Source organism: Falco punctatus, assembly GCF_963210335.1.
Source record: "Falco punctatus genome assembly, chromosome: 3".
Taxonomy (NCBI): Eukaryota; Metazoa; Chordata; class Aves; order Falconiformes; family Falconidae; genus Falco; species Falco punctatus.
In genome coordinates this window covers 1959793-1973588 of record NC_137582.1, presented here as the reverse complement: position 1 = coordinate 1973588, position 13796 = coordinate 1959793, and the positions used below count along the sequence as shown (strand labels likewise).

The window sequence follows — 13796 nt, the reverse complement described above, 5'->3', positions numbered from 1 at the left end:
GCTCTATAGCTCTTGTTGCATTTACTGATGATTTTGATTTTTCCCTCAGGCACAGGCTTGTAGTCTTGGCTTCGTGAAGATTCTTAGCAAGAATGTAAAGTTGTCACAATTACAATATTTTACTTAAAGTACTGTGTGTGGAGTGGTAGGATTTATTTTTTTTTTTTTTGGCTTATTTAACTTTATGAAACAGCAAGGTGTATTTGTCTTAGTGTTCTGGACACAATGAGAAATAATACAGTGAGTATTAAAGACCAGCAATACCCAACTGTACATTAAAAGTATACTAATTCTTTATTTATTGTCTATTTTGAACAGTTATATAGCAAGTTTGAGGAGCAGAGTGAGATCTGTCAACAAATTTCAGCGGGCCCCTCAATATCCCCTAAATGATACTGCACTTATTTTTTTGTACGTGTGCCACAACATGAATGTGATCATGCAACCCAGTCTTTGAAAAGGTGCCAACATTGCTATAGAGTTTTATTAGAATTGATCTACTAATTTTCATTTGAGTAATGTGTTCAGGTGCAAGTCTGAAATCATCATCAGCAGGTTTAGGGATAATAGGTGATAACATTTGAGAGAACCTAATTCCACAAATTAACAGCTTTTTCTCGAGAAGATCTTGCTCACGGAGCATTGTAGACTCCTTGAATTTCTTCTTCCAAAAACCAGCTACTATTCTCTGCTGTCCCTGCTTCACTTGAGATTCTCAGGACTCAAGATGGTGACTGCCCCAACTCCATCAGAGCAAGATACTGTCCTTGCTTTACTCAGGGTGGTAATCCTTTAGAAGCTTCTATACCCAGCCCCTGGTATAAGTATTCTCACAGGAGCAAATGACCTTCTAACAGCGCAGGCAGAACTCTCCTCATGCCGTTGCCATATCAATGGTGATGAAAGCTTCATATCCCCTATCCTACTGTCATAAAATTATTTATTGCTACTTCTGGTTTTAACTGGTAGGTACTTCAACATAGGAATTTCTTTCTCAGAGGTAAATGAGACTGAATGCAAATACCTGCATCTTATTCCAAAGCCTATTTGCCATGAAAATGCTTTAATTTTTCCTTTTCTTTTAATTGAGATGTCCATTTATAGATGTATAACTGCAGCATACAGACAATAATAGCCCCCTTGTACATTTTTCCTCGCTATTCAGAGATGCTGGTTGGTCTCAGGTCAGAAACTGGTAAAGTCTAGGATCCTTATTCTCCTGTTACATCCAAATTTCTCTTTCATAACAAAATTTCATACATACATACATAACAAATTTCCCTTTCATAAAAAAAAAAAAAAAAAAAAAAAAAAAAAAAAGAGGGTGTCTATCTCTTTGATACAGTAATCTTCCTTTCATGCTCTTCAGGAAGTTTTCTGTCCTGAAATAGCTAGTGAAATATCTGTTCTGTAGCTTCAGCTCACCTTTTGACAGTGATCTCTTGGTAATTTGGTAGGGACACATCTCCCACCAGGTAACGTGTTATCTGGCTACCTGCCTAGTTGTCAGGACTGACTAGACTTCACTCCGTCTGTTGTTTTGATAATCTCTTCATGTGTTAATCTGGTCAGTGCAGAGGTGACTAGATGATGCACGCATTTGATTGAGCATCCAGTCTGTTGTGTCAGCAGGTGCTTCTGGAAAGAAAAACTTCTTCAATTTAGATAATAAGCAGCAAAGATTGTTTTGAATAGGGTAATTTAACACTTAATGGAGAAAAATCCTACATTTTTTATGTGGAGTTTGACGTGTTTGTAAAAACATTGAAATTACAATTACACTTAAATTGTTTATAGGAAGAAGTTGAATCAAAACTCTCCAGTTCAACTTGTTTAATGGTGCTAAATGTTTTATAATATCAGTGCCACTGATAAAAGCCAGAGTAGTCTGTAAGTTGTTTTTTTTTAAAAAAAAAATATTAGAATAATACTTTATTGGTAATATATAAAGTGCTGGATATTTATAAAGTAGTTAGAAATGCAGACACTGAATAAGTCATGGTGTCTGTCATTGTTGACTCTCCTGCTCATTTTCAGGCCATTTTATAAATACGCATATGGTAGGTATCTTCAGAATAATGAGAACTGATCCTTAGGTTTCAGAAGGGTGGACTTGTGAAAGAAATGGAAAAACCCTGAATATTACTGCTTATATCAAATGTGTTCTCTTCTGTTATGTGACTTGATCTTTTGCTTCTTGATTCTCTAAAGTCAGTCAAGATAATGCTTACATTTATTGTGCATATTCTCATGTGCTATAACTTGGAGCCCTTCATTTATGAAGATTAATAATATGTTTACAATACTTTAATGTTTTTCCTGCACTTATTTCACTATAAATATCTTCATTTTTTCCTTAAAAACTGAACCTTCTATTATAACTTTGTTGAGAACCATGTATTACTGAATAATGACTGCAGTGGTTACACCACTGGACTGATAATGCAATCTCTCTCTTTCTTTCTTTCTCCCTTAAGGATAAGAAGAGTTATTCCTGTCCTGTGTGTGAGAAGTCATTTTCTGAAGATCGACTTATAAAATCTCACATCAAGACAAATCACCCTGGTAAGAAAAAATCAAGGAAAATTTCTCAGTCTGTTGGATTGAATGGCTAAAGATTTAGAGCGAGCAGTGTAATGTGATTACATTGCACAGAAAGAGCCGAGTCTATGTCTAATTTAACTGGTTTAGAGTAAGAATTGTATTGGGTCTGCAGATTTTAGAATTTAGAGTGAAAAAAGTCATTGTTCCAGCTTGTGTGTTGTGGAGTATATCAGGTAATTGCGCTAAGAAATCTATCTTCATCTGGCAGAGAACTCAATTCCAAAGGAGGACCCAAGTGAATTAAAATTAAGCATTGGGAAGTTTGGAACTAGTCATACAGACAGACATCCTGTAACAGCCCATGAGACATAAAAATCCTGTAGGCCATCCATAAAGTGACAGAAACGCAATTATTGCACGTTATTTTGTCTGTCGGTGATTGACATGAATTCAGAGGTCGCTGAGCTGCCTTTGTGCGGGCTCATTAGTGCGTGGCTGGGCTTCACCTGCGGGGCCCGCTGGGCTCGGTGGCCCGGCTCTTCGGGGAACCAGCTGTGATGTGCTGTGCCCAGGGTGAAGCCGGAGCTGACAAGCCTGGCTGGGTCCAAGCTAACCACAGTCCAACCCCAGGTCACACTGTGCATTCCAGTGCCCTGATTTATCCGTGCAAGCACAACAGGAGGTGCGGGCGGGGAGCCGGTGTGCTGTGCCTGAGTGAACAATCCTTTCCCAAATGCTCAGGTGGCCAGCGTGGGGCCTGGTTTAAGCCTGGCTGATGTGCACTCGGCAGAGCCGCATTGCTGTGTCTGTACTTTCCTCCGGCGTTACGTGCGATAGGAAGGCTGACTGCATCGGCCAGCAGACTGTAATTAACTCGTCTAGCGTGGCACTTCTCACCCGACTTAATTTGATATTAAGAAAGAAAATACCGGCCATGCTCAAACTGAGTTTGGGGAAGAAGAAATCCAATTAAAATGATGTAACTTTTCTTGCCTTTGTCAGAAATGCAACATACCAGGTAAAGCAGTAGTTTCTTAGCTCCTACTGCCACTAGGTAGTGCTAGACCCGTGTTTTAAACAATTTCCTTCCCTTTAATTTCCGACTAACTCCCAGTTCAGTTCTTTAGTGACCAAACCTCTTTATTTGCAGACCACTCTACAACAGTGTGGTTGGAGGGCTTGTCATACATCAGGGGACATGTCTGATGCAGCAAACTGAGATGAGGAAAGGCTTCTGTGCTATACTGTAGTCGGGAGTTACGTCACCCAGTGAGCATAGGAATGGAATCTCAGGAGCTGTGCCTATAAAGCCTTTGTGCTGTCTCAGCCAGGGAGTATAGGAGGCCTCCCTAAATAATGCGATCTGTAAACGAGCAGCACCTTACGTACTGCATCCTTACAAGTTGCCATTGGTCTGCACTGGTCCGTTGTCTGCTGAATTGTTACCGTGTGCTGTGTCGGGGGTCCAGGAGTGCCAGCCAACTGGAGCCCTGACGTGCTGAGCTCATGCTTTTGAACAATACTTTGGAACAATTCGTTTGGTATCTGAATCCCTTTAAAAGTATAGTGTACATTTTTTTTTTTTGATCCAGGAAAGTGGGTTCTTTTTAACTCTGGGTTATAATAGCGGTAAGGTTAAAAAAGAAAATCTGCACAGCCCATTATTTTGTGTCCTCATTTTTAATTCATGTAGCGCAGGCAAATAGAACTTAGAAGCAAAATACCAGATTTATTATATATATCTCCATGGTACTAAAGAAATGCTACATCTGATATGCCTATGCAGTAGTTATGCAACAACACTGTTGTAGTATATGGAGGAGAATTAATGCACAAATATTTTTCCTGTGCATGCTGCTCTTGTAATCAGGAGAAAATCCTTTATTCGTACAACATACTTAATTACAAGCCAAATGAATGTGAGGGGTCTGATGGTATAAACGATCAAGTACCGCAGTGAAATGAGTGCAATTGTTTTTAAAAATGTAAATGGAAAAGAGTAAAGATGAGAGGAAAAATGAATACTGTTAAAAGGAATTGAATTTTAAAACCACATATCAAAAATTAATTTAAACTGAAATCCTTTCATATTTATCATTAAAATGCTATTTCTGGGGCTCCTCTCTCCTTCATTTCTTAACATCATTTAGCATGACCCCTCTCTTGTCTCTTCCATTTCATCAACTAGAAAGTATGAAATAAAACAGTACTTTTTTCCTCTTCTAGGTGTGCAGAGAATAGGAGTTGAATTCTGGTCCCATGAATATAGTGGGACAAAAATTTCTGTGGACTTTGACAGAGCAGTATTTCAAACCAAAGAGATAAGAGAGCTTGGCTTTATTGCCAGATGACTTGGGTACTCATCAGTGAAAGGTCTCGTATTCTGGTTCCAGCTCTCAGAATTATCTACCTATTCATCCATTGTCTTGATTTAATATGATATTTGTTAATAGTCCTGAGACATGAGAGGCATCAGCTTTAATAGATCCCGACTGAGCAGACATACTAGCCTGCAGTCACGAATGAAGGATATAAGCCATAGAAGGCAGATGCAGGTTCAGACTTTTTTTCTTTTTTGGGGTCCTTTAGAACATATCTATGCTCAGTTCATGGGCTTTTATGTTTCCCTTTTGAAGTTGGATTCCTTGTTCGTATGAGTTCAGGCAGGATTTTTGATTCCACTCTGGGACTTATCATCACGAGACTAGGTATAACAGTTCATATTTGGTAAGAATCTAAGTTTAGACTGTAACTTTAAAATTCTACAAGATTTTGAGCATAATAAGTCACCAGCTTTCATACTTAATGTTTAGATTGCATGAGTGCTGTATTTTCATTGAGTCAAGTGACAGCATTTTATTACTGTGAAATGCATTGAGTAATTTGATTTATTTTTTTTAAAGCATTTGACAATGTTTTCATTATGTGTGTTTGGGACATTTTAATTTAAACTTCATTATTTTGAGCTTTTTCACTGTGACAACTAAGATATTTGATCATATGAAGGAAAAACGTAGAGAGCTGAACATGTTTAGCCTGAATAATCAAAGGCTGGGAGAGGAAGTTTAATTGCTGTCTTCAGCTACCTAATAAGAGATTAAAAAGAAGACAGAGCCAGAATCTTCTTGGAACTGTACAGTGAAGGGACATGAGTTGAAGCAAGGAGATTCAGATTAGAAACTAGGCAACTAACTTTGACTCCTAAGGTCATCAAACACTTGAATGGGCCAAGAGAGGTGGTAGAATTGCCATCCTGTTCAGAACAGGACTGGATATGACCTGAAGCAACTTGATGTAACTTTGTGTTGGAACTCCAAAGTTGGCCCTTCTTGGTGCAGGTGACCTTAGAGGTCCTTTCCAGTCACTTTTGTTCTGTGAGTCTGTTTTTTTCCTTTAACATTTCTGATTATCAGGCATTCTCATTATTACAGCTGTGGCTGACATGAATTGTCTTCAGATCCTTGACATCTGGCAATCTGGGGTGAAATCCTGAATAAAATCTTTTGAAAATAATTGATAGAAAAAGCGCCAAATAAGTATATTGGGAAAATTCATAGTGGGAAAATTATTTCTAAGCCTGTGACACACCCAAGATTTTTTATATTTAAAATATCTTTTCTTAATCAGGCAGTGGGGACACTGAGTACACAGGTCAGGAGAGAGAGCACAGAACATCCTAGAAGCCCTAAAGGAAAAAAGGTCCTTATGTTCTTTGCTCAGGCCTTACCTGAGTGGCAGTAGGGGAAGCAGAGCTTTGAAAAAGTTGGAGTGAATCAGGATCTCGCTCTTCAATATTACTTACAAAACAAATTCCCTCATGTCCTTCTGGTTTTTATTACCTTTTACATTTCTCTCAGAGGTTTCAATGACTACTATTTCTGAGATTCTTGGCAGAAGAGTTCAGCTGAAAGGACTTATTGGAAAACGAGCTGTGAAATGTCCCTACTGTGATTTTTATTTTATGAAGAATGGATCAGACCTTCAACGACATATTTGGGCTCATGAAGGTAAAACTCTGCTTTTAAGCTTCTGGGCATATAGTCAGTCTCATATTCCATACAAGTGTTGCTGACAAAAAAAGGAATTCAAATTTATTGCTATACCTGAATCAAAAACTTTAAGCTACAGTGAAGGTTGAATAATTAGTTTAATAGATTCTGGATCACATATGGAACTGAATACATGAATAGACAGCCTAAATGTTTTATAAAATTTATAAGTTTCTCATTGAGTTTTTTTCCAAAAGTCATTCATAAACCTTCTGTAAAGTATTGTATAATAAATAGCATAAGGAGGAGTGAATTAAATATGTGCTCAGTCTCTTAAATCAAATAATTTTCTGTGTCTTCTAATGAATAACTGCTGCTCCTTTTACATTTGTCCAGAAATACTTGGTCTGGAAATCTATTAGTAAAACAATTGAAATCCAGTTGCTTTAATGTATACATATAAATTCTGTGTGTATTTTAATTAAATCGTGCGGAGCGTGGCAGCTAGCTGCCACAGACATAAGCAGTAACAAAACCCCCATAAGATAATGCTGATCATATCTGTGTCTTTTCAGGGAGGAATTCCAGAAATACGGCAACACACAGGTTAAAACTCCCTTGAACTTAAAATCTATGCCCAGTAAAATCTTGTGTCTACCTATTCTGTCTATTTTTATGACAGGTGGAAGACCACCCGTATTCTCTTTAGTCAGTTAACGATCTATGGAGCAAATTTTCTATGATGATTGAGCATGGTTTTGGACTCTTTAGCCATCCCTCTGCCTAAAGGGGATGATGGGATTTGGTACACGCAGGCTGATATTTTGGTTCCAAAGTGTGCCCACGCAAATATGCTCGTACTGCCTATTTGTTTGAATGCTTTAACTATGAGCTTACCTGCATGTGCACTACAGCAGTGGTCCTCTGCACCAGCCTTTACTCCATTAAGGAGTTTTTAATGCAGAATTGTAGGCTTACAGCAATTACTTGTGTATTCCATAGATACAGTTTGTTTATTCTGCCAGAAAAGCTTGGGACCCGTTTCATCTAACTGGCAGGAGAAAGAGGTGAATAGAAATTTATTCCCAAATCAAAGTGTGCAATCAAGTCTGCTTAAAGTAGGCTGTAATTCCTCATGCTTGTAAATGTAGTCTTAAGGTCATGAATATCAATCTAAAACTGCCAGAGCCTCATGAAACTGTTGAACTACTCTGACAGTTCATATTTATTCAACTTTTCTTTGAAGGATTTACTTTGTTCTTGTAGACCTTCTGCTAGATGGCATACTGTGTATCTCTCTATTACATGCTTTGGACTGTTTGAGAGAAGTGAAACTGTAAGTGCTTACTGAGGTGGGGGGAAAAGTACTACCGTGTGAGCCGTTAGCAAATCTGACACTAATTAACAATAAAACACAGTTTTGCACATTTAGCTTCTGCTTACATATTAACTACCTAATGAACCAGTCCTCCTTGAAAGAGGTTTCTTCATTCTTTATTGCAGTAAGTAGAGAATGATAGTTATCTGAAGACTTTTAGACGGAGATTTGGTATGTACACCAGCTCCGCATCAACTTACGTAGTCTGGATTCTACTTTTAAATGAAGGATGGACACACCAAGACCAAAATGCTAGTATTTGCTTGGTTAAACTAAGTACCTGGCTTCAATAGGGAAGCATTTAATTCTAAAAGAACCCTCCTTTCTCTTAGTAAGTTAAATGATGCTGTCAAGAGCTTGCTATCATTTACGTAGAAGCTATAGGTGAAATTTCTTAGATACAGATATGCAAATTTTAAAATGTTGACCTTGTTATCCATGTTGCTTTCATGATCTGAAATTTCTTTCAAGCAAATGTCTGCCCTCTCATTTTAAAAGTACAGCTTGTTTGTTTCATAGTATATATATTTTTTTTTTAGGTGTCAAACCCTTCAAATGTTCTCTCTGTGAGTATGCCACTCGCAGCAAAAGTAACTTGAAAGCCCATATGAATCGTCACAGCACAGAGAAAACACACCTTTGTGATATGTGTGGGAAAAAGTTCAAATCAAAAGGCACTTTGAAGAGCCATAAACTCCTTCACACCGCTGATGGTAAGTGCATGTTTATTAAATTCAAGTTTATTTTAGGGCTATAAATACTGGCTGTACTATAAGACCTTATTAACAGGCATTTTTCAGTTGAACACTAAGAGCTACTCAAAAATTTTGTTTATTCCCAAGAGACACTGTTGATGAAATAAATCAAAACTTCTGCAAAATGAAGTTCTGTGAAAGACAGCTCTTTCTGGAATACTTGATTTTTCTGAAATTTTACGTTGGCTTTATATCCCTTTGTATTCTTACAGAGATTTGTTATTCTCAATAGAAATTCGAAAATACAGATAGTTCCATGGTTAAAGTCCCTTACTGCTTTATTCTCTGGGAATATCGTTGGGAGTTGCTGAATTCAGTAGCCCAGTGGAGGCCAAGGCTGCTGCAGCTCTGTGTCTGCAGAACTGGTCAGCCAGGGGCAAGCCTGAGCCTGTATTCTCTATAGGCACACACGCAGCACATGCATTTGCTCCATACTTTTAATATTTCTGTGATGATAACAGAAAGAAGCAAAATGCAAATCCAGAAAATTTTATATCATTACTTCAACAATGCTTTATTCCTCTGTGATTATCAAATGGAAGTAAATGATGTAGCAGGGTAAGTTGTACAGACCTTCATTATGACTTAGTAGCTTGATCTTTGTTACTCGTGCAACATTGTGAAACATCATTCAGCTCTTTATTGACCATTTCATTTCAGTTCTTTTTGGAAAAATACGGGTATTAATTAGCATTATCCTTTCACAGAAAGCACACAATGCTCTGTTACATCTTTTTAGTATATGTGATGTTTTTCTATCAGAGGTATTTATTTTTATGTATGCTTGTATCTGTATGTATAAGTGAAAGACATGAACCCTTTAGATTGATATGGTACATATTATAGGAAGTATGTAGTTACTGGAGTATTACCAGTTAGTAGATCACTCATTATCCAGAAAGTGCTTTCCAATATTTTGAACTATCTTGGCCAATAACAAGCAGGTGTTGTACACACTTCTAAACTTAATATGCAAGAATCAAGATTTTACTTACCAAATACAATCCTCAGCTGATTCCTGGCTGAGAGAAGGAGTAAGTTGTATTTGAATTAAAAGGAGATTGGTGCGTGATTAGAATACAAAGAAAAAAGAGGTGTCTTTTTAGGGTGCTGTAAAAAAAAAACCCTGCATAGTGTTTAATTTCAAAACCTTTCTGTTTTGTTTTCACCATCTGTTATGTCCAAATAGCGAAATTCAGCAACAGAAGTTGAATTTTTTTTACCTGTGAGTTGGTTCTTATTTCTTGAAAAAAACGTATCTGTGTGTAGGTAATTACTGCAGTTCAGCAGAGGCTGCTTTGAAATTTGGCACTGTTAAGAATAACACAATAGCTGTGCAAGAACTAGCTTTGTCTGGGTTTAATTTAAAGGTGTGAAGTTAGTTTGAAACATTTAATTGCATGCAAGAAACCATATTCTCTTACCAGGCTGAAACCTGGACTCTAGAGGCAATGTTATTACCAGGAGCCTTTTTTATCTGGCTTCAGACTGTCATCATCTTCTGCAATAACCGAGGTGACTGCATGTTCCTTTTTGATGCACCTCCTTTGTTGACTGATACAAATAAATCCAAAACTTACGCTCTTTTGCCTTGCTTTAGAACTTCCAGAAGCGTTCCAGGAAATTCCCCATACCTTTGGAAAACACATTTTTCCATTGGCTCCATTAGAAACAGAATCTCACTCTCTGTGGAGTCTTAAGTAATTCTCCTCACTAAGTCCACCCCAGTAAACTCTTTGTGCATTTCAAACACTTGTGGAAAAAAAAGGTAACATTTGCCACCAGGAATGCAGCACATGATTTGTCAGGGGACTTGCCTCTTGAATGCTGACAGTTTCTCTTTGCCCAGTGTCCCTTTCTATAGTGACAGCGCTTCAAAAGTTCTTACTGGTGCACATCTAGTGTTCTTCAGTTGTTTCACAAATAAATGAATTTGAAAGATGTTTTGCTGTTTATGACGCTTGCCTTCCTGACTTACGAATCCAGGCAATTTTTTTTCAAATATCAGCCCTGCAAGGTCAATTTAACCAGTGGAATATAAAGTAGTTTTCTGTCTGCTTTATTCTTCTCCAGAAAACAGACTTCTTATGACTGGCATGATAGAAAAATATTCGGTAACCCAGGCTTATTAGTGTTTGTGATTAGAAATAAAACAGAAAGCCTGGTTTTCATTATTTTAATTAGATATCAGAAATTGGCTTAAGGTTTTTCTTAGCTGTGTTTTATGGAAACTTTCACACTCAGTATAAAATGCCTGTAACTTTTTTGAGCAAGATCCAGAATCTAAAGAAACCTGATCTTTTCAGGAAAAAAAATGTATTGTACTTCTCCATCCTTCCTTCTGGTTCTTTTGTTTTTGGAGTAAGTTGTTAGCATATAGTTATTCCATGTCAGTCAAATACAGTTTGCCAGCCATGGGCATTTAATACAGGAATGAAGTCTTCGCGTGTTTAATGCACCTTGTCATTCGGCTGGAGGTAGCAGGACTGATGGAATCTTAAAAGACGAAATACGGAGAGGGGGAGTATGAAACCCAGAGAATAAAAGAAAGGGAATTGTGTTATTTTAAATCATAAGGAAAAAAAATATTTGGGAGAGAGAATGCTTTGAAGTGAAAATGAGTTTGAATCATAAGAGTTCAGTACTTGGGACAGAAGTAAATAGAAAGATGTGAACATAACCAAACATCTGTGTTTTAAGGATTTCCAAATCTGCTTTACAAACAGCAAAATAACTGCTCCTGCAGTTGTAAATAATTGATTTCCTTCTTCCATTTAGGCTGCACTATAAGGATTCTTTTTGTCCTTTCCCAAGTGACTATTCCAGGAGCGTCTAGACTATTTAATGCTTATAATTTAAAGATGACACTCAAGCCGTTTTTTTCTTCCTTGCTATGCTTTCTATTTAACCAAAATTTTGCAACACAAGTGCCAGACTTCTAGTATTGTTCACTGCACATTCGTAGCATTTTAGAAACTATCTTTATAAGGAAATACAATCAGTAGTTTTCTGAACATGAATAGAAAAAAGTTACTCCATTTTCTATTCCCGTTTCAGGAAAGCAGTTTAAATGTACAGTGTGTGACTACACAGCTGCCCAAAAACCACAGCTGCTACGTCATATGGAACAACATGTTTCTTTCAAGGTAAGAAAACACGTAAATCATGTGTACTGACAAGTCATTTAGAAACACATAGAACTTCAGACAACAGTTTGAAAAAACTGGCACATTTTCCTGTTTGGTGACAGTTATGGCATCTTAACATAGTATTTCAAGAATTTTGACTTTATAGTCACACTTTTGAGATAGGGTTATTTTGTTTGTGGACAATTTGTAATTAGTATCTTTACTTGCCAAAAATAGACATATGTTGCAATATAAACCAAACCTTATTGTTTTTTTCGATCGTCAGTCCCTGAGAGAAGGAATCTAATATGTACCTTAAAATGTCCTAAGGAAGTAGGGAAGTGAATCCCATACATTGCCCACCTGCATTTACTCTGAAAGTTTGCCAGTCTATTGTACTATAGATCAGTTCATATACTTGAAGAAAATTGAAAATAATTAATTTTAAAACACCCCATTTATCTGAAACCGCCTTGGAAAGAGTTGTGAAGACTGTTAATGTTTCTATGAAGTGTTTAGGTTAGAGATACGGTTTATTTTAAAAAACTCTATTATGGTTTTATTCCTAAATTTCATGTTGGTTCTTGGCATGACAGGTCTTGATGTAATGAACTGTGCAATATTTTATTCAGGAAATAGAAATTATATGTTTCTTTTCCAGAAAAAAAACCAGTCTTTTGTATGTATGAAAAATGTTTATTTTAATGTAACACTTTATCTTGGCAATGAGCATATTTCTTCTTGAAAACATCACACTATGTTCATATGCCACATCTTTCATTATCTAACAAACCGTTTTGCTTCCTTAAAGAGTACACTCCATCATTCTTAATACTTACCAATGCTATGTACCTCCATAAAGCAGAAAGGAAGACAGTCTTTTGATTCATCATTTAGATTTTGGAAGACAAGACATATAAGAAAATGAAGCAAGTCATCTAAAGAGATAAAACATTTTGAACAAATAGTTTTTATTTCTTAAGTATGTAGTTTTGCTGTGGTCTTCTTTTTTTAAAAGGATTTTTTGTAAATGAAAATACATAATTTTCCTTTTTTCATCGCTAATGGGTTGAATGTACTCATGATGCAGTTCTTGAAATATACTTGCTTCTGACCTCGGGATCAGCTTTAAAACTGTTGACTCAGCACCTCTGTTCAGTCCTCTGTGAGCCTCTATAGAAGTGTGGCTGTTCAGTGCATTACCAGGAGAACTGCAAAACACTGAAATAGGTCAGTCAGGAGTATTTGTCAAAAGTTCAAAAAGTCTGTTAGTAACACGTTGTCTCCTTCTGGGACAGTTGTTTGCATGCATGTCCAACTCAGAGGAATGTCAATATTTTTACAACCTAATGGTAATTTAAGCCATTGTACTTCCAAGCTCTGTGGATTTGCAATCCTGCTATCTGACAGGAGATAACATGCAGGATATGCAAATATGTAGAAAGTGGTACAAGAACACAGTGTTCTGTCTGGATTATTTTCTTGAAAAAAGTTTCAGCAATAGAAAAGTACCCCTCTCTGAAAAATAGCTGAATATTACAGTACCCTCTGAATTGTAAGGTTAAGGGAATCTGAACACCACTTTTCTTCCTTATATTTGCTGTTTGGAGCCTGAAGGAAGGTCATGAGCAGCAAGCTTAGGGGAATGTTCTGGTCAATGGACCCTGACTGCAGACATTTCCCAGCTTTAAATTCAGCTTCTTCATCAACATTTCTGTACCAACCACTTTCTGCTGACTAACTTCAGCTGGGCCTGGGTGCTGTGCATGAAACATGTTGTATCCCATTCCGAGGTACTTGACATTTCCCCAAGGACATGGGTCAATGTCAGCGTTCTTTTCCAGGACCCTGATGGTTGTGTCAAGCTTCCTCTAACTGTGACATATCTCAGTCGGAAGGTCATTCTCAAAGGCTAACTTTAGGCACAAACACTTGTTTTCCTAAACATTTTCTTTAGAAAATAATTTAGAAAATAAGACGTATGTTCTTAAAAATTAATCAG

At 37.1% G+C, this 13796-nt stretch overlaps 1 protein-coding gene across 6 annotated transcripts in view; it reads left to right on the top strand.

The window, feature by feature from the left end:
* The window catches only part of ZFAT (zinc finger and AT-hook domain containing), a 279097-nt gene that overhangs the window by 101957 nt on the left and 163344 nt on the right, over nucleotides 1-13796 (top strand). For all 6 annotated transcript variants that reach the window (XM_080377864.1, XM_080377866.1, XM_080377863.1 and 3 more), the window contains exons 8-11: nucleotides 2478-2565; nucleotides 6402-6551; nucleotides 8451-8624; nucleotides 11724-11812. In XM_080377864.1, the coding sequence (XP_080233990.1) occupies nucleotides 2478-2565; nucleotides 6402-6551; nucleotides 8451-8624; nucleotides 11724-11812 (501 nt within the window). The remainder of the gene's footprint in view (nucleotides 1-2477; nucleotides 2566-6401; nucleotides 6552-8450; nucleotides 8625-11723; nucleotides 11813-13796) is intronic.